The sequence below is a fragment of the Trichoplusia ni genome, chromosome 1 (genome assembly GCF_003590095.1).
Source record: "Trichoplusia ni isolate ovarian cell line Hi5 chromosome 1, tn1, whole genome shotgun sequence".
Classification (NCBI taxonomy): Eukaryota; Metazoa; Arthropoda; class Insecta; order Lepidoptera; family Noctuidae; genus Trichoplusia; species Trichoplusia ni.
In genome coordinates this window covers 10,247,930-10,272,897 of record NC_039478.1, presented here as the reverse complement: position 1 = coordinate 10,272,897, position 24,968 = coordinate 10,247,930, and the positions used below count along the sequence as shown (strand labels likewise).

General features: G+C 33.9%; 1 protein-coding gene across 1 annotated transcript; it reads right to left on the bottom strand.

The window, feature by feature from the left end:
- Window positions 1-3,401: 3,401 nt before the first annotated feature.
- On the bottom strand, window positions 3,402-22,389 carry LOC113500424. The gene is made up of 12 exons (XM_026881218.1): window positions 22,093-22,389; window positions 16,732-16,888; window positions 15,990-16,107; window positions 15,446-15,577; window positions 11,430-11,643; window positions 10,497-10,649; window positions 7,024-7,188; window positions 6,162-6,318; window positions 5,677-5,794; window positions 5,035-5,166; window positions 4,331-4,544; window positions 3,402-3,632 (listed from the first exon to the last, which is right to left on the bottom strand). The coding sequence occupies exons 1-12, from the start codon at window positions 22,253-22,255 to the stop codon at window positions 3,478-3,480; spliced, it is 1,878 nt and encodes a 625-aa protein (XP_026737019.1). The 5' UTR covers window positions 22,256-22,389; the 3' UTR covers window positions 3,402-3,477.
- Between the last annotated feature and the right edge of the window lie 2,579 nt (window positions 22,390-24,968).

Below are 24,968 nucleotides of genomic sequence, written 5' to 3'. Positions count from 1 at the left end.
CCGTCAAGCTATCATTGTTGCTGACAATAATGAAGTTAAGTCACAACAAAAACTAAAACTAAATAATCAATTAGCGAAGATTGAAAAAAAATAATCTATTGAAATACTAAATATATCTTTTTGTTTAGTTTGTTTTGTTTAATTCTAAATCGTCATCGTTAATGATAAATGAATATTAAACGATGCTATGAAGACATGACAAAAAAAAAAAAACCGCCAGTTATATCAACAATAAATGTGTGTATTTTTTATTTTATTGTTTATTTTTTATACTATCCTTGAACTTGTTTTTTTAATAACTTTATTAGTATAATCTATAAATGGGAATTTGTACCTTAATCTTTTACGAATAAAGACGTTATTTTAAAGTTACCGTAGATCAGTTACTTTAACTTATCTGAACGCTTGACAGCGACTGTTTATTGTAGACTAGCTGTTGCCCGCGGGCCCGCCCGCAAAAAATCGAAAATGATCCCACGGGAACATAATATCGTAATAAAAACTATCTTCTGTGAATCCTGGTTATAAATTATCTATACACCACCTTTCGTCTAAATCCGCTCAGTGTTTTTTGCGTGAAAGAGGAACAAACATCCATACATACAAAATTTTGCGTTTATATTAACATAGAAGAAAATATAAATATAAAATAGCTTTATATTATTAGTAGCGTACTGTAAAAGATTCAAATACGTACCAAAAGTGTATTTACTGGTATCAAAATTAAATTATTTATTTATTGAAATTAAACGTAAATAACTTAAATATTTATTTAAGAATTTGATCATAAATAATTGCTCTAATACTTACCTGACATTGCTTGCATGTAACACAAATATAAATCAAAATTCATCTCATTAATTTACGTTTGCTTTAAGTTATTCATTTTTATATACTTGAATCATTGAGATGAATAAGTAGGTACCAAAAATAGCATCATACGTTAGGCAACAGCTAGTTCCAAAAAAAAAGACAGTTTTTTGTGTAGTTATCATAATGTCGATATAAAATTTACAATCACACAAGAATTATTGGAAAATTAAACGAGTCGGACTCGTGACACTGAAGGTTCCATACAAATAGGCTCAAAAAACTAATTGGTCGGGTGATTAATCATTTCGAAGATAGCCACAAATTTATGACCATAACAAGGTTGATCATTATTTCTTGTTATAATCTATATGCCGCAACAAGTCCTAGCTATCATGGTGAATAAGATACAGCCTGGTGACATACGGAAGGACAAATGGATAGACAGCGGTGCCTCGGTGCGGAACCCTAAAACGGATAGCCAACAACCCACTAAACGCGACGTGACGCGGTTTCGATCCCCGGTAAGACATGGGTGATCGACGAATGCTTGTTCTGAGTCAGGGTGTTTTTGTGCAAGTGACTTGAATGCTTGTGAAACCCCCGCCATACAAGGACTCATTTCCTTACAAAAAGCAACGGTTTCGGTTTCAGAAAGCGTTGTATTTTATAAGGTCCTACAATGAACATGCACGCAATATGGTCATTTATAACTGTCAATATTCTCACATATTTTTACAGATGTAGATTTAATTAAATAAAAATAGTGTAGTTTAATTAAATAGAAATAATGGCTTAATTTGAAACTGACTTTACAATTTAAGACTTGTTTACCTTGATAAACAATTTTACCTTCTAATATTTGCAAATATATCAAATAATAAATTTCATTGTTTGGTCGTCATTTTTGTTTTTGATTATTTGACATTGGACGTTTGAAGCCTTGAAGTCTTTTAGTTTTACAACTAAATGTTTCAACAAATATTTTGTTTATAATATTGTTATGTTTTAAATTAATCTCAGTTACTCAAAATGGATATTTCATTGAAAGATAACATTTCCATTTTTTATCTAGCCCACGGTTTCCCACAGCTGGACAAGGGCATTCAGTACATCTTACATTAATTTCATTCTCTATCCTGAACCACAACAAAAAAATCAGAATAATTTGCGCCAAAAATCAAGTTAAGAAACAAACTTGACTTGGGTTACTGACCGATTCAATAAAAACAAAAAAAAACAGACAAACAGCTTTATAATCAAGTTCTAGAGTGAGGTCATATAATGGCCTTATTAAAAAGCCATATATTACTATTATTGAAGGTCTACCATCTCACCTTAAACCAAGACGGTGACAGTTGTGCGAGGGAGATAGCGCATTGCACAGCGTATAAGAGTGTCTTTTTTCCACAAATGAAAGTCGCACTTACCAAGATCTAATAAAAAGACACGTTATTGTTATTCTTCTTTTTAAATGGCTCCCGCAGTAAGGAATTAAATCCTTGTTTCGCGGGGCATTTCACAAACATACCCAGAGACACCCAGACTCAGAAAAAGCATTGATGGATCACACAAATGCTTGTTCTTCGTAGGGATCGAACCCGCGACACGATATGCTCAGTGGGTTTGGCTTGATGATCTTAACCACTAGGCTATCCGTGCAGTCAAATTGTGCTGATAAACACTAAGTTGAGACTAATTATTTTAAAAACCCACGTTTTAAAATTTTAGCCGTTTGTAAATAGCATTGTCACCGAGCTTATAGCTACCCTGAAAATTTCAGCCTGCTAGCTTATCGGGAAGTGCTTCGAAATTAAGTTGCAGAAATCCAACCGAAACGACAAACAAACAAACCAGCAAACCTACAAACAAGAAAGTGAGTTTATAAAAACGTGGGAAAATCAAAATACACGTATATTGGGGGTACGGTATGTGTTTACGAGGTAGGTTGTACTCCTTGACTCAATAACCTTTAAGAATATCGTAAATAATAATATTTCGCAATTTTATAATATCCGGTATCCGAGTGGATTGCCTTTACACTTCCTCATATTTAGCATAACCTAAGGCTGTTTATTTACGACTTAAGCTTATAGCTATCCATCTATTATATTTATTCTGATTTGATGTATCGATGATGTCAAAATGAGCTATATTTGAATATACATACAATCCTACTGATATTATAAACGCAAAAGTTTGTATGTATGGATGTTTGTTCCTCTTTCACGCAAAACCCTCTGAACAGATTTAGACAAAACTTGGTGCACAGGTAGTTTATAACCTGGATTAACACATAGGATAGTTTTTATTAGATTTTATATTTCCATGGGATCATTTTCAGTTTGAAGTGGGAGATTTTAAGTAATTCTGAATGAGTTCAGTAGTGTTTTCTAAATATTTAATTAGCAGTGTTGTGGTTCGTCATTCGCAAGAATTGCCCGATTAAAACATAAAGGCGCATTGATAAATGAAAACCTACGTATTAAAACGTGAAAAATCTTCATAATTTATGAATAAATAGACAAATTAGATAAATATTTTTTTATTTGACAACAATCTTTTTTTGAATTCCTTTCCTAAACCTTCTATTTAATTTTTTCTCTCAATATTTTTATTCTTAACACGTATAAGTCCAAATCTTACTGCAGTAATTCTCCTTAAAATCTAATCCACACACAAGGTCTTGAAGGACCCAGGCATTCCGGAATACTCCTCGTTGAATTTGCAAGACATCCGATAGGATTCGTTTGTCGAAGCCTTCTCTAAGTATTTCACTCTCTCTATATTTTCTTCTGAACTTATTTCCCTGAACATTTGATCTGGAAAAAAAGAAATTACGACTAAATTAAATGACGTCAAAATGGTTTAAAAAAAAAGCCATTCTTAAATAATGTACTTGTTTAATTTAAGCCCGTTTTGCTAGAGACTTGGCTGGGCCACTTTCGTGCCCCCAGATAGTGTTGAGTTTTCCAAATTTGATTCCTTTATTCAGACTACTATTCAAAAGCTGTAGATATTTAATAAGAGATCCTTTTTTTCTCTTTTAGACATGTTTTGGTTTTATAGAAATTTGCTTACATAAATCTAGCAGGCTTACGGCATTTTTAGTTTTAAGACATGATACCGAGTTACCCTGTAAATGGTTTATAAGAATCTACATTAAATTGCCCCAATAGAAAGTTAATCCCTAAAAAAGAGTCTAGAAAGCTTTTGAACCCATTCTACCATCGGAACATTACCCCAAAAGAGGATATTTTTTGAAGAGAAGAGACCCACTTTACATCTCTCTGATTACAGCTGACAAGAAAATCATTAAAAATATTATCCAAACTCATGACGAGTTTGATTTCCATCCTGTGCAAATGTTTGTGTGCTGAGCACGATAATTGTTTTTGCGTCTGGGTGTATTTCATGTTTATGTCAGTCAGTTATGTATGTTTATCAGTTCTCAAAGTACAAGCTTTGCTTAGTTTTAAACTAGATGGCGATGTGTCAAATATATAAAATTATCATTTACCACTTAATTCCTTAGTGCTCTTCTCAAGCCCTCCAAAGTCCACAGGTAGTTGTTCTTTTGGGATATGCTCATACAATGACTCCAGACTATCATGTATTATTATCCTCTGAAACAATTTCGCCGAAATGCTTTGTCTTCCAATCGCGACGACTGCGTTAAAGAACTTGGATCCACTCATCAAATGTATTTTCTTTATTCGCTGTCCCAATCCGGCCTGTAAAATATATTTAATTATTTTAGGTTTTTTCCTGGTAAAAACGACTGCAAAACTAAGGAATTATAAATGATTGCAAAGTGTTGAGTTTTAAAAAACATTCAAGTCATATTCACAAAGACACCCAGACTCAAGACAAGCATTACTCGATCAAACAAATGCTGCATGGATGAAATGCGCGAAGAAAGTAAGACACTTCCTTCGCGCATTTCATCCATGCAGTCATATTTATAGAGTGAATTATTTGTCCATTGTCGCCATTGAGACGGCAAAACGAAGGACTTTTTGAACGTCAAAAACAAAAACAATTGGATATCACCAGTGTCACTAACCCTTCGCAAATTCCCTTCAAAAATTGAGTTCCATTCTCTAAAGCACGCTATCATCCGTTAACTTAAGATCAAACGATCTTCCAAAATGTTTATATTACCCAGCGATATCGTTATTACAAATAAGGTTTGAAAAGGAATAAAGTTTAAAAAATACTTACAGTAAGCAACGTCATGCCCTTATGTGTGGCCATAGGGTTTATACTTTTCATAGTTGATAGCGTCAGTTTCCTAGTATCAACTAATAATTCGTAGCCAACACAATAATCGTTGCGGAGCATGTATTGAATTAACTGAAATAAAGTTTTCTTTTTATTAACGACTCTCGAGGTGAGGAAATTAATCCTTGGGTCGAAGAAGTTTCACAAAAATTAAAGTCACTTGACACCCATACTCAGAACAAACATTCGTGGATCACCCAAATGCTTGTCCTTACTTTCCGACATCGAACTCGCGACACGTGACGAATAGGTCGTTTTGCGTGGTGACCAAAATTATGTATTTCCTAAGCTCTTTCCTAAGTTCCATTTTATAAATGGTCAAAAAATCTGCCACTTAAACGTAGAAAAATAAAGAGACGTACATATTGTATTTGATGATAATTGGATTGTATTATTGTGATAAAACCTTATTAGAAATCAACTATAGTTCTAAGTCTTCTAAAATTACATTCTGATATTTAATATGTCTAAAGAATTTAAGGATTAATCGAAGATGCATGATAACAGAAGCACTTAATACACAACAAAAATGAAACCAAAAGTATTGGACAAAAAAATGACAAGATTAAATTGAATACTTACTAGGTGAAGATATCTGAAGTAACTAATATGGATATAGTTGCTGTCATCATATCCAGTGAGTCTAGTGACTAAGATGCGATAGTTCTCAGCTACAGGTTGAGGGAGGACGCAGACGTCACTGAAATAGATAGAAAATATGAAGAACCTTAGGGTATTATAGCTTGCTTTAGAAGACTTCGTAACTGTTTATTTAATGACGGTTAACTTACGTGTATTAATCGGGATGGATTGACTAGTTTCTAGACTGCGAGCCTGTCATGTCAGCTCATAACTAAGGACTCCGTTTGGGTCTACTAGTAAAGTGATCCCGATAAATACGCATAAGTAAACTAACTTAAATCTGGATGGAAAATTAAAAATACTAAACATGGCTTTAAAATTAGAATTTTAGACCTGCCAGTCTGTCTAGAATTATACGTTTTTCCGTAACTTCAAAAACGGAATATGAAACTTCCGTATTTATATAATCAATCACATTAACTTACGCTACTTTGAGTGTAACTCCGAATTCATTTTTAATATCGTAATTTTGCATTAATTCAGGCATCAAATTATTAAAAGTGCATAATTTGTCAAATTTTTGCTTCGCTCTCCCAATGGATCCCTTGTTATAAATGAGGAAACGCTCCAGAAATTCCCGATCTGCAATCATTCAGAAGTGGATTAAGGAATTGTTTTAATACATTCAAATATTATATAATATAGATGATTGGGTAGATCTATACGAATATAATTCAAGTAATTCAAGCGGCTACTACCAAACAGAATAGAAGACCTCAATGATATATTCTTGGGGTCGCAATTGGTCGTAGGTAGCTTGTTGCTTTGCTTGGATTCAAAATTCTTCATATGCCAGCTTTTAAAGTTTGCTGCATAGGTGCGTATCTTTGGAAACATATATCTTTGGGTAATTACTAACAAACGTAGTTCCCTGTGGTGAGTAGTGGCTTTTGACTCATATTACAAAGGGAAAGTTTTTGAGTGTTACTTCTTCACGTTTAAATTCCTTCTTGGTGGATTCATGGACCGGCCTCCTCTAGAGAGGTAGTTTCAGGCTCTTACTGATAAACCTGAACGGCTCCTTCATTTGGCTAGTGCGTGTCACACAGGTAAAATTGGTGCCGGGGGTTCGATCACCGCGTAGGACAAGCATTTTTGTTATCTACGAATGCTTGATCTGAATCTGGAGATCTTTATGCATGTGACTTGATTCCTTGTGAAACGCCTCTCGAGACAAGGATTAAATTAAATTTCTCACTGAGGAAGTTGTTCTTTACTTTGCAAATTCAGTACCGGATTTTGTTAACCTTCGTAAAATCTTAAAATGAAGTATAGAGAAACACTTACCAAAATCTTTAACTCTGAAATGAGTTTGCTGTCTTATCCAATTATCAAGATGATCTATGTCTTGAATCAATTTATTTACTTCTTCATAGTTCAGCTGTTTTCTTACATTGCGAAGTTGATTTGGATTGAATAGTAACACTGGGTTTTTTTTTATTTCTTCCATGTTTCAAGAAGTAGTGTTTCTATCACTAGTTTGATCTTTTAACTCACTTTTGGTCACTTCAAAATTAATAGTTATTTGTTTATTAAAGAATTCAAATTATCCTTACTTATGTACACCTTGGTTTGTTATTTCGTAATAAGGTCTAAATATTTGTGCAAACGCTTATATAAACTACATTTTGAGATTTCTTATTTTTAAAATATGTCTTAATTTCTTAATGGTTGGAAGAACACAATGTGTTATATAATCAACGCAATGACGTCAGATAGCTGATTTTTTGTTTTTAAGTTTTATTGTTTTAGTATTTGACGTATGCAAGAGTTCGACAAAAACAAGATTATAGATGATAAGTGGGTTAAAAATAGACTGCTTTAAAAGTAACTATAGCAAATGGTAGTGATTTGACGGCTGGTGTAGTTGTTAGTAGCCCTGTCTGCTATACCGGACGTCGTACCGGGTGCGAATCCTACCCTGGACAAATGTTTGTATGATTAGAACATAATTTGTTCCTATTAAGTATGCATGTATTTAAAAATAATTATGAGTTGTCTTGTTCTTTTACAAGCTTTGCTTAGTTTGAGACTAGATGGAGTTGTCTAGATGTGAAATATCCTGTAGAAAATATTTAATCGCATTAAAATAGAAAATAATTAGGAACTTAAAATCTATAGTAATAAGTAGGTACTTTCGACCAGTGACATGACTACGACTTGTCAGTTCAATAAATTTTAGCGATTCGTCATTTTGGTGTTTGTGGTTGTTGGCGTGGTTTTACGTGACCTTGACCAAACAAGAGGTTGTATTTAATTGTTCGTGATTAACCTACGTTTGTGTGTTGAACACATGATAGGTGTCAGTTTTGTGAGCGTATGTTTGTCAGTTATTTGGTAACTATAAACACTGCTTAGTTTAGGACTAGAAGACCTTAGTAGATATACACCGTGATTTTTTAGTCGTCTTACAAAAGCAGCCCAGTTCATGTATCCAATGACTAGAACAAGTTCATGTTAAAAAAATAGGTATTTATGAGATTTGAAAACAAATTAAATGCAATTTTTATTCAATATTTTTCTTGCAATTCGTAGCTTTTTAGAAACACAGCTCTGTTGCGAGTGCGGTCCGAGCCTTGTAATAATGGTGAAGGGCGCGGGCGGCGGCAATTTTATCATTTTTAAGAGTATTTTTCAGATTTCTCTTGTTTAATTTTCTTCGTACTTATTATCTTAGTTGATGATAAAAAAATAATAATCGGGCCTAGGGGTATTTTACGTCGGATACATGAACTGGGCTGCTTTTTGTAAGACGACTAAAAAATCACCGTGTATTCTTCTGCTTTTAGGATTTTATATTTACAACCTAGCAATTAGTAATTTAATCATTGTATCGCGTTTTCATAAACATTCAAGTCATATGCACAAGGACACTCGGACTTAAACAAATTCTTGTCGTACGAGATCAAACCCGCGTTGCGCGCCGTGGGTTTGGCGTGTGACCTTAAATTATCACTCGGCTAACCGTACAGCCAAATTCAAGACAAATGTATCAAACAAAATATATCAGGCAACTTGTATCAGAGTTTAACCCATTTGTAGGTCTTTTTCATCAACGGAATTGTCAGGTTCAACATCAAGGAAGGAAATGGGGTGGGTCTTAGTCAGTTAAAGTCTGAGACGTCGTTCCGCTGAAAAGTCAGTTTATTATAGTTAGTTTATTTTTCTGCAAACTTAACTTTTTACCTATTCTGTAAAATTAACTCTTTTTTTTTAAAGCTAGCTGCGTTTAAAAAAAAAAGAGTTTATAGATATTTATTTCTCACTAGCATATAACTTTGTCCGAGGAAATACGATTCTACGAATACCAGCAAATTCAAAGACTGTTATAAGTTAGTTCATATTTATCAGATGTTTGTCGGCATACCAATGTAAAGAAAAAAATAGGGAAATCATTTGATGGAACACTACGATCTGTCGATAACTAATTACTGTTAGCTAACATTTTTCCTTTTACACTTTTCAACGGATTCAAAAACGAGAAAGGTTTTATGTTTATTAATAGTTACTTAAGACTGGATGGATCGATTTTTTTAATTCGGTTTTAAATTAACACGAAATAGCTGTCATTTGCTCCATAAAAATTTCGTCAAGTTTGGTTCAGTTGTTCTTATTTGAAGTCGGTCGTATTCATTTTGTTGTTGAACCAATATCATTAATCCAACTGATCTGACTAAGAAGATAGCTCTATGGTATAAGTAAATCAATGACCATGTTGAACCTCGCATGCGATAAACAATAATTTGAGGCGCTGACGATGACATTGATAATTAGGAAAAGGTCAACACTTTGATATCCCACTATCCCACTAATATTATAAAGGCGAAAGTTTGCGAGTGTGTATGTTTGTTACTTCTTCACGTCAAAACGACTGAACCGATTTTAATGAAATTTGGTATGGAGCTAGCTGACATAATGGATTAACGATTACGAGAAAATATTTTATTTCCTAACCATGCGGATGAAGTCGCGGGTAACAGCAAATTTTAATTTGTATTTTCATCAAAGTTTTTAAGTTATCAAAATTCTACCTCCAATCTGCAGATTCACTCACACTTGGCAATAAAAATGTTTTGTTAGAAATTTATGTGCATTTTGATAACATAACACTAGAATAAGTAATAGAAAAGTCAGGCAATGAAATATTTAGCAGAAAGTTACCATCGATCAAAACAAGATAAGAATCATGAATATGACAACAAGTGACATCTCAGTAATATTTTAAACGCGAGTGTAAGTATGTGTCTGTGTATGCTAACCTCTTCATGTTAATCTTTACGGTATATTTTGTTAAAGGTGTTGTAGGGAGAGAGTTGATACCTTTGATTAATGCACAGACAACTTTTATAGGACTTTGTTAAAGGAGGGTTAATGTTTTTCCAGCTATCCAGGCGAGCGGAGCGGGCATCAGCTAAATAGAATAGAAAATAAAGGAATATCCTGGCAGAAACATCAAATCTGCTTTTAGGTTATTTGATGGATCTTATAAACAATCAAGGATGAACAAAATGTTTGAATTTTGGAAAGGGATAGAATAACAACCAAGGAGTCTTAACAAATTTAATTACCGATTTTATTAACTACCACATCGCTACTTTAAACCTTTGGTTTTTAGTCAAAAACTTCAAAAATAATTTAGGTTACAGTCATCTTCCCACCGTAATACCGTTTTTTTGGAAACCAGTTTGGGTTTTTCACTTCCAAAATGTCTTATCCCATGGAACTTTAACCGAAATATATAAACAACCGTTAGAAGATTTAGTCCACGCATAAGGTCTTGAAGGATCCCGGCATTCCAGAATATTCCTCGTTAAACTTGGAGGAAACTCGGCAGGACTCGTCCGTGGAGGCTTGCTCCATATGTTTTACATTCGCTATATGCACATCAGAGCACATTTCTTTAAATACCACACCTGTGAATAAAAAGTATCAATTAGAAATTAATCATCGACTATCTTGAACTTTATAAAGCTTTTGATTGCTTAAGTCATATGTTTTTATAAAATACTAATTGCTATTTTGTGATAAATATAATTAAAATAATAGGTACACAGCAAATACATTGTAATTGTGCCATCAAACATACACACAGACGGAATTGCACAGTCTTTATAAAGTCAGAAAAGGTCGGGGTATTACAAGGAGATACTTTAGGTCCTGCAGGCCATTCTTAATACTTAATGTACATAAGATTAACAATGCCTTATTATCTTGCTGTTGCATTGCTTCTCCCCTTAGTAACATTTATGTAATTTGAATATGGTTACTGGCATCTACGCATCAGAAATGATGGGGAAGGTCTGTACCATGATGCAAGGATTAAAGAAACTATAGATTTCCAAACAAATCTATACTAATATATAAAGCTGAAGAGTTTGTTTGTTTGAATGCGCTAATCTTAAGAACTACTGGTCCAAATTAAAAAAAAAATGTGTTGAATAGACCATTCATCGAGGAAGACTTTAGGCTATAAACCATCACGCTGCGACTAATAGGAGCAAAGATGTAAAGAAAAATGTGAAAAAAATAGGGCAGGTATAAATCATAACTTATATCTTCTACCCACGGGGACGAAGTCGCGGGCAACAACTAGTATCAAATATAATTTATGTCAACTTATTTTATATTTCATGTTCATATACCCTACTATAAAGAAACGCCTCTGAAATAAAGGTAGATTTTTAACCTCTTACCATCTAATTCCTGCATGCTTCTTTCATTTCCCCCCATGTTGGAGGGTAGCATTTCTTTAGGTATATGCTGATACAAGGATTCATAATTTGGATGCACGATCAATCTTGATGCTAATTTAGCTGACAATCCTTGCTTGAACAACAGTAATATTGTGTCGAAGAATTTTGAACCACTGACTAAGTGAAGTTTCTTCATTCTTTGTCCCATGGCTTCCTGTTAAAGAAAAAATATTGTTTTCTTCTTCTAGTTACTGCAATATAATATTATCCTGAATCTTACTACTACTGTCCAAAGGTTACTCCTAAAATGTTGGTTCATTTGCGTTTTACATATATTATCACATTAAACACCGCACGGTCTTTTTTTATTTATTGGTATTTTATTCAAAACAACACATAAAAGTATAAGTTATTTAGCAATAATTTTACGATATTTGCCATCAATCTTTTATTTTAGTAATATAAAAAAAGCGTCTCCCGCACTAAAGAATTTAATTTCTGCGTCGCAGGGGTTAGACAAAGTGGTTATATACCAAGTCACCTAGTCTCAGAACAGTATTACACAAATGCTTGTCTTAAGGGTGCGGTGAACGAATACTTTTCCATACAAACGTAATACCAAAATCATTGTCGCTACGAACATATCACCGACTTAAAGTTATGTTATTCGGATACAGACGGTATTTATCTAGGTTCCTATTAAACTTTTAGTTTAAAACATTCACTATTTACGAAATGCGAGCGAATTGCATTTCGTATATTTTAACACCGCTAACAGCATGTTTTCAACTTAATATTTCTGTACTTAAAACATTAATATTCTTAATATCCTTTTAATAGGAACACAGATTATATAGTCTAGTTGCAATTTATCAAAAAAAAGTGGACATATAATAAGTTTTCATTCATAATTTTTGGTATTACGGAACACAACCAAATTTATCACAAATCTGAAACCATATTATCGCTGTCGCATGTCTCACCAACGTCCAACACGCTATGTTTGTGTGCGTGTACGCACTGCTCGTGGCATGCGCTGGCGTTGGGTTCGGCATTATAACTATTAGGTAGTTTACCGATGTAAAAGATTGTTTTGTTGTTTATAGTTAAATAAAGTATTCATTTTTGACGACGACGTAATAAGTGATTATTAAAATTAATTAATAGTTAAATAAATTTAATAATTTGGATGGGGTAGAGCGAGGGCGAGCACATAGGTTTTGTTTACTTTTTGTCTGCTTTACTCTGGTATAGCGCGCCTAGATTAATACCTACTCTGTCAATGTTAATTGGATTTCTCCTTTACTTTAAATTTGAGTGTTATAATGTATTTGTTGTAGCATTTGAATTTGAAATTATGGTTTCAAGACTAAATAGCAAAAATATATATTTGTCAAGGTTTTTTGACACTTTCATTCAATTTGACTACACGGATAGCCGAGCGGTTGAGGTCATCCCGCCTAAACCACTGGGCGCGACGTGTCGCGGGTTTGATCCCCGTGTAGGACAAGCGTTTGTGTGATTCACGAATGCTTGTTCTGAGGCTAGGTGTCTTTGTGCATGTGAATTGTATGTTTGTGAAAGCCCCGCAACACAGGGATTAAATTCCTTAGTGCGGGAGTAGCTTTTTAACAAAAAAGAAAGAAAAAAAAATTGTTATATCTGTAAGCACTTTAAGAAGACGAAGAACTGATTTTAATGAAATTTGGCACAGTACCTACTACGTAGTACGTACCTACAAGCAAAGTAAAATTTTAACAAAGTAGGTATGAAAAAAAAAAACGTTTTAATCCCTACTAATATTCCCTACTATACCTAATATTATAAATGCGAAAGTAACTCTGTCTGTCTGGCTGTTACGCCTTCACGTCTAAACCACCGAACTGATTTTAATGAAATTTGGTACAGAGATAGAGTTGACCTTGAGAAAGAACATAGGATAGTTTTTATCCCGGACTTTTGAAGAGTTCTCTTTCTTGGAAACGCGATATAACCGACATCGACGCGGACGAAGCTGCGGGCGAAAAGCTAGTAATAAATATATTTTTTATTAACTAACTATTTACTTACGAAATATTACCTAACATTAATGTATGTACTGTTTAATATAATATTTAAATAAACCGCCTCTAGCATACCTACTTTAAAATTTTAAACGGAACTTAGTAGGTAACAGTTGTCGCTCGCTGTAGGTGATTATCGCGTAGGTATAGGCGAGTTACGACGGAGTCGACGGAGGCCTCTAGCCAATACATGGATGTGGTGGGAGTGAAATATTTGGAAAAAGATTTAATGGAAAAATGGGATAGTGTAAAACAATAGGTACTCTTTCTTATTGCAAAAAAAAATTAAACTTGGGTTGGATTACTTACGTAATATTTGTTACCTATTAGGTACCAAAAAATAAGTTTCATAACGAAAACATACTCTTGATCATTTTAAATTTACCGAATTTTAATCTACACGAATATTATAAAGAGGAAAACTTTGTTTGTTTCATTGTATTGAATAGGCTCATAAACTTCTGGACCGATTTTAAAAATTATTTCACCATTCGAAAGCTACATTATCCACGAGTAATTTAGGCTATATTTAATTTTGCACAAAAATAGGCTTCCGTAAGATATTAGGGTTTTCGAACACAAGGTGTAAAAAATCAACCAAAAAAGTTACTTATTTTGCGTACCCTGCCTGAACTATTAAAGATAGAACCATAAAATGTTCTAAGTAATTGTAGATGTTATAAATATCTACAAAAAAGTTCGCGACACACTATACCTATCTATGTCGAGTGAGGTACAATAACCATTTTTTTTATTGAAAAATCTTCATTTTTTTTGGACTACATTTAAACGCGTTTATTTTACTCATGCTATTAATCCTTATCAAAATTAATTATTTCATCACTATGTACAGTTAATGTAGATAATATTTGGTCTTTGAATAATTAAAATTGGACGTTTGGTTCTGAAGTTATAGCGAAATTAAAATATTACGATTTCTGCTGCACGGCCCGTTATGATATTGTTGTGGTTATAAACGAGAAGGCGCTTTATATTAGCAAAGTTTTTGTATTTTCTATCATATTTAAGCTCATAAATGTTATCTATACTTCTATAGGTCCTAATATATACAGCTGAAGAGTTTGTTTGTTTGTTTGTTTGAACGCGCTAATCTCAGGAACTACTGGTCCAAATTGAAAAATATTTATTTTATCATCACACTGCGACTAATTATTATTAAATATTAAGAATTAAATTACAGAAAAAATAAGTTGAAAACATGCTGTTAGCGGTGTTAAAATATGCGAAATGCAATTCGCTGGCATTTCGTAATAGTGAACGTTTTAAACTAAAAGTTTATTAGGAACCTAGATAAATTAAATACCGTCTTTTGGTATTACGTTTGTATTGAAAAGTTTTCGTTCACGTTTTATTTTATTAGATTTTTAGATTTAAGATACCTAATATCATTAAATCTTCTGATATAGACATCGTACAATAATTTCCAAAAAAAGCATTACTGGTTTTTGTGTTCACCAACGGTTCCGAAAATTAAATAACAAAAATAAAGCATTTACTAAACAAAATTAGTACAATGCAGTGGTTATCAGTCATTATGAATGACTCGCTACAAAAGTACTACACGCACGCACACAGCTACGCGCTGCGCCGCGAGAAGTCCGATAGAGATAGCAATGTTTCGTCCGATTTTTGGCTCGCGTCGAATTGCAGTTGCGCGCTGCTTACACCGGCCTCTTAAGCGAAAATTGACTCATCGTGCACAGTTTGTTTACGCCTATGATGACGTGAGATTTGCCTCACGGCTATCCGTCCAGGCCATTTGTTTCGAAGACACCTCATACAACAATAAATTCTACAGATCAACAAATGTAAAAAACCAATAAATTAACCTTTCATTACCTTGGTCGAACTAACTCATAAACAAGACATCACCCTTTACTAATTACTATGCTTATATAATCGCAAGTAATTGCACTAGATAATAATACTTACCACAAGTAATGTCAAGGCTTTGTGAATGACAATAGGGTTCATTTTCTTGACCGTTCCCATTGTAAAATTGTTTGTGTCTCCAACAAATTCGTAGCCACAACAGTAATCATTGTGCAGCATATATTCGCCCAACTGCAAATTTAATTTGCTTTATTTAAATCGTATAAAATTCAATATATACGTCGAACAGATTTCCAAAAAATATTGATTACATAATTTGTCTTTTACCACGGTAACAAAAACTATGAGGTGATACAGTGAGTTGAAATCTCTTCTGACGTCACTTAACAATAAACTTTTGACTGGCAAGTTTCATTATAAGACCTTAAGTCTATAAGGATAATACATATATCTTTGAAGAGTTTTACCGTTGTTTTTTTTTTAATAAAATGAAATTCATCCACAAAATTTTTGTTTACGTCGATGGCTACTTGGAATTACTGTTGAAAACTTTGCCGTTTAAATATTATCAAGTCTTTAAAACTTTAGGAGCTCACTACTACTAATTAAGGAAATATGATTGTAGCAAAAAATAATGTATTACCACGAACATATATCTGTAATATGAAATGAGCTGGAAGTCATCATCGTCTTGTCCGGTGAGACTCGTGATTATGACTCGGTAGTTGTCATCAGTTGGCTTTGGAAGGACGCAAATGTGCCTAAAAAAAGATGTAAGGGATGTAGATATATGTACAAAGTATTTAATGGGGATCTCGGTAAAGCATCACGATATGAAAAGATTTATACAAAAGATCTAAATTATCTTTTGTTTCAATTTGGAACGCTTTCAAAACTCTATAATTGTGTATTTATATACACAATTATAGAGTTTTGAAAGCGTTCATTTATAATTTTAAGTTACATCTGCTGAAAAATCGTAGTTAGCTGACTGCCTTACTCAGGGGGTAACCATGTAAAAACCTCGTCTTAAATTATACTTCGCAGATGGTTAAGAAACGTTTGAGTATTTGCCATAATATAGTCGCTTATCATCATAATCTACTCAAGTAGGCTAACTTTTACACAAAAATACAATTTACATTTCACGATTGTAAACAACTTTAAATTTAACTGTATTTGGCTCAGAAGGCAAATTTGCGAAAAACTGATTTTCTTTACTTTTTGACCTTTATAACTTTAAAACAACGCGACGCGATCATAAAGATGTATTCATAATTTCAGCTCACCAGGCGTTTTCCGCAGATTACATTTAAGCCCAAAATTTTGCTGTTTGCTATGCCTCGTCGTTACACACTGTCAAACTTTAGCTGTGAGTTACTTACGATATGTTCCTCAGGGCTTTAAATTCGTTTTTGATGTCAAAGTTTTGGAGATAATCGGGCATCAGAGTGGTGAAGGTGAGTAACTTGTCAAAGCGCTGCTTTGCTCTCTCAATTGACCCCTTGTTGTAGATGATGTAGCGCTCCAAGAACTGTCGATCTGAATTAAATATTATTAACCTTAAGAGATGGGAAGCTCTGATAGTATTGTGGAATGATAGTTGGACAACCATGTCCAAGGCTAGCGGTAAAAAGTAGCGGCGGAAATTTCAAGGGTTTTGAGTTCAAATCTCGGCACCCGCAAGTGCCTCTTCGAATTCATGTGCGTAAACGAAAGTATTAATTACCTACTTGCTAATTACGGTGAAGGAAAACCTTGTGAGAAAACGAGAAAGCTAGAGATTTTTTTTAAAGTGGGAAAACGTCAGAGATCCAAAAAAATTTGGCACAGTACCGGAGTCAGAGCCATCAAATATTCGATACAAAAGTTACGATGAGTTTATCAAAAAAGTAAAGATATTCTTAAAACATCAAATTTTTAAACAAGTTCAATGAACGCAAACAGCATTTCGCAAAAGCGAAATGTGAAATTTGACCCAGGCTTCGTGTGATAAAAAAATAAACATTTTTTTCGAAAAATACTTATACTTAGAAATACTTAATACCCATAATATCGACGTTAATAAGGGATTTTCTTAGTTATACGATTGTAAGTATGAATAAATATCTGTCAAATTAGTAAAGAAAGAATCCCACCAAAAACATTAAATGTAAAAAAATGCCAAGTCTCTCGATGCAGTCTTTCCATCGTAAAAAGTTTTGAGATCTCATAGAAGCCAAGTCCTATTCAAAATATTTTGTAGTTATAAATCAACATTTAGTAATTGTATCAATAGTTTAACTTTATATTATAATTATAGTGACTTGGCAATGAGCACAAGAAGAAACAAATAAAACGGCATATTTGTAGGAGTTGAAAGTTACACACACCGCATGCGTAAACATTAATATCACAAAATTAATTTTCTTTTGGTTTATCCGTGTCGTCCCAACCGAATTCCGGCAACGGCAGTCAGTCTTAGTGTACTCTCGATTCATTTACTTTCATAAAGCGATGGCCCGTAAGGTATTCTTAATTATTGTATTGGAGCATGTAGTCGGTAGTGACCATCATGATTCACACATAACAAATAATCTGATCACTGGTCTCGTCAGTAACATTTGCACATAATTCCAGGCATCAAGCAGCTTTTAATTTGTGCTCATTGCCAAGTCACTATAATTATAATATAAAGAAAACTATTGATACAATTACTAAATGTTGATTTATAACTACAAAATATTTTGAATAGGACTTGGCTTCTATGAGATCTCAAAACTTTTTACGATGGAAAGACTGCATCGAGAGACTTGGCATTTTTTTACATTTAATGTTTTTGGTGGGATCTCATTTATTTTTTGTAAGTGTCTTTCTTTCTTTTTTTTTAGGTGTCATAATTTCTAGGACTTCAGCTACTGCTTTGCTTAGAACCCATTCTCTATCTCTATCTCTTTTGTTTCTTCTCTGAGACTTCGTTACTTCTAATGTAAACAAGCTTAAACTTATATATATATGCATATATATATCTACTAACTTACAAACTATAGCTAAACTAAACTAAATAACACGTAAAGTTCTCCGAATATCAATTATCACTACAATATTTTTTAGTTTCGAAATGGTTTTTCATAGACAGGTGGCGCTATCAAATGAAAATTATCGAATTATTCTGAAGTACTACTTAGACTGCGCTTTGTAACGAAACCATAGCGCGATTCAGACACGTACAACGCCATCTATCGAGCGCGCATACAATATTTATCGCAATACAATGGAGTTTTAGCTTTATTAATTTAATGAATTATGAATTTTATGTATTAATTTGTATTAATGATAGTCTGTGTATTACATTTATATTATTCTTTTCTATTCTATGTATGTATTCATCCAATTGAATAGGTACTTAAACAACGAACAAAGTTAACAATGCAGTCAAAATCCATACATAATGTTCTTGCCAAACCGCAAATATAAAATTGTTTTCTATGGCATATTATTTTTTAATGTTTTTATAATTTTTCCTTTATATGTGGCTAAGGACCTATCTTGGTGCAAAATTTGAAGTTTCTAAGTCTGCTAGAAGTACCTTAGATTTTTGATGATCTGTCAGTGAGTCAGTGAGTCAGTGAGTGACAAAATGGTGTAACTTTGATCGACCGTAACTCCTAAACCATTAATTCAATTGGCATGTAATTTCGAACTTAAGCTTGTTCTAATGCCTACTATTATTCCCCGAAAAGCTAAACTCCTAGCTTTGTTCACGTCGAAGATACAGGGGGGGCGAAACAGCCGCGAATCGCTTCGAGAAAAGATGGTACGGCCGTGCCCGTTTTGCTCGAGACTTGGCAGGGGCACTGCCGTGCCCTCAGATTGTAATCAAAAGATTAAGGACAAAAGGTGAAAAACAAGACATAAAATACAATTTAATGACAGTTAATTTAAATGGTCTTCACTATTACGATAATAAACCCTATTTTTATTGGAACATTGAAATGCGCGAAATGTACACATACTCGTACCTAATTATGAAAATATATCTATTAACCATTTCCATAAATAATTCTTATTTTGATCATATGGTTGATGAACAACCTGGTGTTAGACTTTAAACCAACCTGACAGTTGGCCTATGACAAAAGACAAAAAATATTCCAGTGTCCCGGTTTCCTCCCAATATTTTCCTACTAGTTTTAAAGCAAAAGATAATTACTTTGAATATGGACATGAATTTGAAAAGACATTACTACTTACTAGGATTCGAACCTACAACCTTTGTCTTGGCAGTCCAACAGTTATACCACTAGACTAAGTTATCACTGCTTAAAAACTCTATACTTTCTCATCATCATCATCCTAGCGATCCTAGCCTTTTCCAACAATGTAGGGGTCGGCTCTTAGTCTAACCAGATGAAGCTAAGTACCAGGGTATTACAAGGAGCGACTGCCTATCTGGGCCCCAATTCTGGTACTTATAACGGCCGATGAATGAACGAAATTTGGCTTAAAATGACTATTTTCGTATTTTCTTAAGCATTTTTCTACACAATAATTGTAAATTCAATACAGTACTCAAGGTCAATACAATTAACTTCCAACTATTGTATTGGCAAAATACTTAAGAGAATAGGAATAATTACAAATTTAATCCAATTGCAATTCATTCATCCGCCATTGTAAAATAGCAGAATCGGGGCCCTGTTTCCTGGGCAACACGATACCCCTTAAACACTATATTTTCGATTCCTCAGCCATTACGTGTTGTCAATTTGTTTTTGTAAAAATGAGTAATGTTTTTCTCCATTTTCATTTGATAGTTATTCAAAATATACATAACAATATGTTTTACATAAACATCGGATTTATTTTTTGAATAATGTTTGAATATATTTAAATGTGCAAGAAATTAAGTATGATAAAAGATGATGTATTTAGGAAGGTAAGGAATGTTCCACGAATCTTTAATTTTAGTGTTTTAAGTTATTGCTTTCGTACTATAAAATTTGAGTTGATAGAGCTATTTTTTTAAGATTTACAGGTATGCTTTAAGTTGTGAATTGTCCACTAAAAAAAAAGATATTTCTGGAGTTTATGACATTTCTTGATTTGGAATCTGGAAATGGCATGTTCTACAACAAAGTCGGGTGGCCAAAATCCAGGTATATACTTATACTTAATTTTTTAAGGTCATAAATAGGTATCTAAGTAAATGATGTCTGTGTTATACTACACTAGCTGTTGCCCGCAACTTCCTCCGCGTGGGTAGAAGATATAAGTTATGATTTATATCTGCCCTTTTTTTTCCACATTTTCCATTGTATCTTCGCTCCTATTAGTCGTAGCGTGATGGTATATAGCCTATAACCTTCCTCGATGAATGGTCTATTCAACACGAAAAGATTTTTTCAATTTAGACCCGTAGTTCCTGAGATAAGCGCGTTCAAACAAACAATCAAACTCTTCAGATTTATAAATTAGTATAGAGTATAGATTTAATCGATTATTTGAACAAGTTGCTCTCTACAAATTGCCGCACAACATTTTTATGGAAATAATCTATTCCGGAGGATAGAAAAATAAAAGAAAATATTTTAAATTAGATCATAACTTTGTAAATTGTCTTAACAAGTGTAAATTTCTTTTGAAACGCCTTTCTATGAAGAACATGAAAATGACTTCCATTTACAAACACAAAACTAATTTAAAACGCGAATAAGGATAAAAAATAACATCTAATTAATGTTTCAAGAACACACCCATATATAACTATGTTAGGATAACATACAAATTTAAACTTACTTTTTATGACTACAGTAAAATACATGTTTATGAAATAATCATGAAAATATAAAGGTAATGATTTCATTCCTGTTTCGTACTCGGAGGGGAAAAACAGATCCTCATTTTCGCGTGTCAAATGCGCACTTGAAAGGTTTTTCTGGAGTCTGTTGTCGAACAAGTATTCAAATGCATTTTCCAAATACTTTCCTATGTCTATCTCATGAGACTTGAACTAAACCCAGGCGTTTTGAATTCAATCCACTCGGCCATCACTTCCAAACAAGTAACCAAGTCTCATTTTTAATCTATACTCTATACATATAAAGCTGAAGAGTTTGTTTGTTTGAACGCGCTAATCTCAGGAACTACTGGTCCAAACTGAAAAAATCTTTTTGTTTTGAATAGACCATTAATCAAGGAAAGCTTTAGGCTATAAACCATCGCGCTGCGACTAATAGGAGCGAAGGTACAAAGGAAAATATTAAAAAACATAGGGCAGGTATAAATCATAACTTATATCTTCTACCCACGGGGACGAAGTCGCGGGCAACAGCTATCAATTATATACTGATGATGTAAAAATTTACGATTTTGGAAATTATTAAAAAATTGCCGTTTGAGCCGTTATTCAATTGTGCAAGTCCATCGCAGAACATTATTTTTTGTATACATCGTTTTAAATACATAAACAACAAATACTATTAGTCTCCTAGGTAAACTTTAAAATGAAAAAGAAACTCCTGCCCCCATCACCATTTTTAAACTGCTCAACCAATTTCTATCAAACATGTTGGAATTAATCTTATATAAAAAAAGAAAAACTAGATTGAAATCACTCCACCCATTTTGATGATGCCATAGATAGAGAGGCAGAAACGACAAACTTATAATAAACGTATAATGTAAACAGTTTAATAAATAAATATAATAATAATAAGGGCCCTCTTTTTAAAAGCATGGTAAAAAATAAAAACAAAATCTCTTACCAAACTCCTTCACTTTAAAATGATTCTGCTTAGAAATCCAATCTTGAAAATGATCAATATCTTGAACCAATTTGTTGACATCTTCGTAACCATAATTTTTCCTAACTATCGCGAGTTGGTTGTCATGGAAATTCAAAATGGGGTTGGACTTGATCGCGTCCATTTTGTAAATAGTGACAAATGGAGAGGTGTGGACACGGCGGTGACGTGATACAAATGGTACTGATTTTATATTTGCCGCGCTAATATATGAAAGTTTACTGCTTGGAAACTTGTTGCTTCCTTTGGCTTCGGTTTGAAAGCATTATTTTTTTAACACCCGTGCAAAAAGAGGGTATTTTATAAGATTTTTTTTTACAACAATATACTGACAGTATATAAGGAATTTAGTCCTTGTGTCGCGGGGGTTTTACAAACATGCAAGCCACGTTCAAAAAGACACCTAGACTCAGGACAAACATTCGAGGATCACATAGATGCTTGTCCTAGGGAATTTTAACCCGCGATACGTCGCGCTCATTGGGTTTGGTGACTATCTGTCTGGCTGTTTATCGGTCTGCTTGTCTGTCTGACTGACTGTCTACCTGTCTGTCGGTCGGTAGCATCAAAGGTCTCGAACGGACCAAGCGAAGTTTTTACGTCATCACATTTAAAATGTTTAATTTTAGCTTGTCGCACTTTGGATACGTGGATGACTAAAATGCAGTTATCAAAGTTGCTGGTAAGATAGATGGCATCACTATTCGTGTTAACTTTTTCAATAATTGACAGGACTAGATCAATTTTAATGAAAAGTAATAATTAAATATAGTAAATACTGGTAAACGTTATTTTAAAATTTAAATCATTTCTAGGTAATTTCTGGACTAGTAAAAACATTACATACGAATAAAAGAAGATGTTAGGGTTAAATTAGTATGAAAAATATATAGTAACTAAATCATTTTTTTTTATAAGGCGGGTATTCCTCATGGACACCCACACCCTCGGGGGAGGAAATGGGTAGTATCAGACTTTTACTGACTAAACCTGAACCGCCGTGCTACGTCATCCGTGTTTTTGTGTCGGTGTATGGCAATGCGTTGCAATGCTTCATACACCGACCGCGGGCTTCCAGCGGCCAGTAATGTGGGCCGGTAGGCCACTTTCTCGTGTTGTGTGGAGGCCGACGTGTAAAGAGCGTCGGCCTCCTCGCCTCATATTGGGACCACATCCATAGCACCGAATGTGGCCCCCGACGTGGGTCCTATACTCGGACGACAGACAGCCCCGTGCCATCACCCAGAACCCTAGTTAAGGCGAGAGAGCGCGCTCATGCGCGGCTCTGCGCCGCCCCACTCGATGTCAGCTAAATCTGAGACCTGCTTAACTAATATATCAAAATTGATAAAGCCTTTTCGAAAGAGAATAGAAACTAACGTTGTGACACGAAAAATTTATACAAAGACTACCTGACCCAGTAAATGTTGTGTTGCTTTATGAAAAAAACGGTATGAAAAACAGATCTTATCCGATTCTCAGACAATATGCACATAAGATTTCATGAGAATCGGTTAAGCTGAGGAGTTTACCTACAAACACCGCGACACGAGAATTTTGTTGTTTAAACTTGGTTAAATAAAGTTGTTTTGCCATGCAAATGAGTTTTAGGAAATTTCAAAAAAAGTTAATATTGCGTTTTTTATCATACATGACTTTTAATAAGGACTCCGACTCGCGCTTCACCGATTGTTTTAATCGATAAACAATTAACAATGACTTAATTATTATAGAGTAACTTAATTTATTGGTCTTACAAGCTTCCTTACACAATTAACTTGAAAAAATGGCTACAATGCGATGATAAACGGTCTAATTACAGTTTTTACCCCATTAACATACCAAGTTCATTTGCATGATCCATTTTATGGAACCGGTTACATCCTATCCCACGTTTAAGCATGCTTACGTAAAATGCAACAAGCGGATATCATTTTGCATGGCTAAGGCGATAAATTGGACATCCACAGAATAAAAACTCCTCAGTCCAGCCTGTACTAACTGGCCTGGTCTAGTGGATAAGTCTAGCGGTTAGTGGCCGTGACTGTTATATCGGAGGCCGTAAGTTTGATTCCTGACCAGAAGACTGTTTTGTGTGATAAACGACCATTTGTTCTGTGTCTGAGTGTAATTTATCCATAGTATGTATATATTTTATAAGTATGTTCATCAGTTGCCTAGTACTCATTATACATGCTTTGCCGGATTTAAGACTAGATGGCTTTGTGTGAAAGTAGTGGAATACTAAAATGGATTATATTTCTCTTAGCTGAAAGATGACCATTCCAAATAGAAACCAGTAACCATCTAGAAGGGGCATACCTATGGTAGCTATAACTCTACCACCTCGTGCAAAAAAAGACGGCGCTTTATGATGTGTATTATGCTATCACGCTTCTGCATATGTTGCATGGCAGCCTTTCTTTAAGAGACAGGATGGCAAGCAGTCGTTCCAAAGGGACATACGCAAAAATAACAAAACCGTTCTGCTGCAGTTGGTTAAAAATTATCCTCATTAATATTCAAGCTTTGATTTATTATCACCATTGTTCTTAACCAATCAATTTGTCATTGCTATTAGTTATAGCTTACTGTTTCACTATAATGTGGTTTTAATGAGAGCATTTTACTATTTTATAGATGTCATTAAAAGGGTATAAAAATGTGATAAAACCAGTTTTTGAACGTCTCACTATTGGCCACACTTCTCTTCCTTCTTAGGGTAGTTTTGAGTTTTTGTCACCACGGTTTTCGATTTCGGATTCACATCGACGACCTCCGTGGTCGAGTGGCGTACGCACCGGTTTCAAGGTGTAGCTAGCTCTCGGGTCAATCTA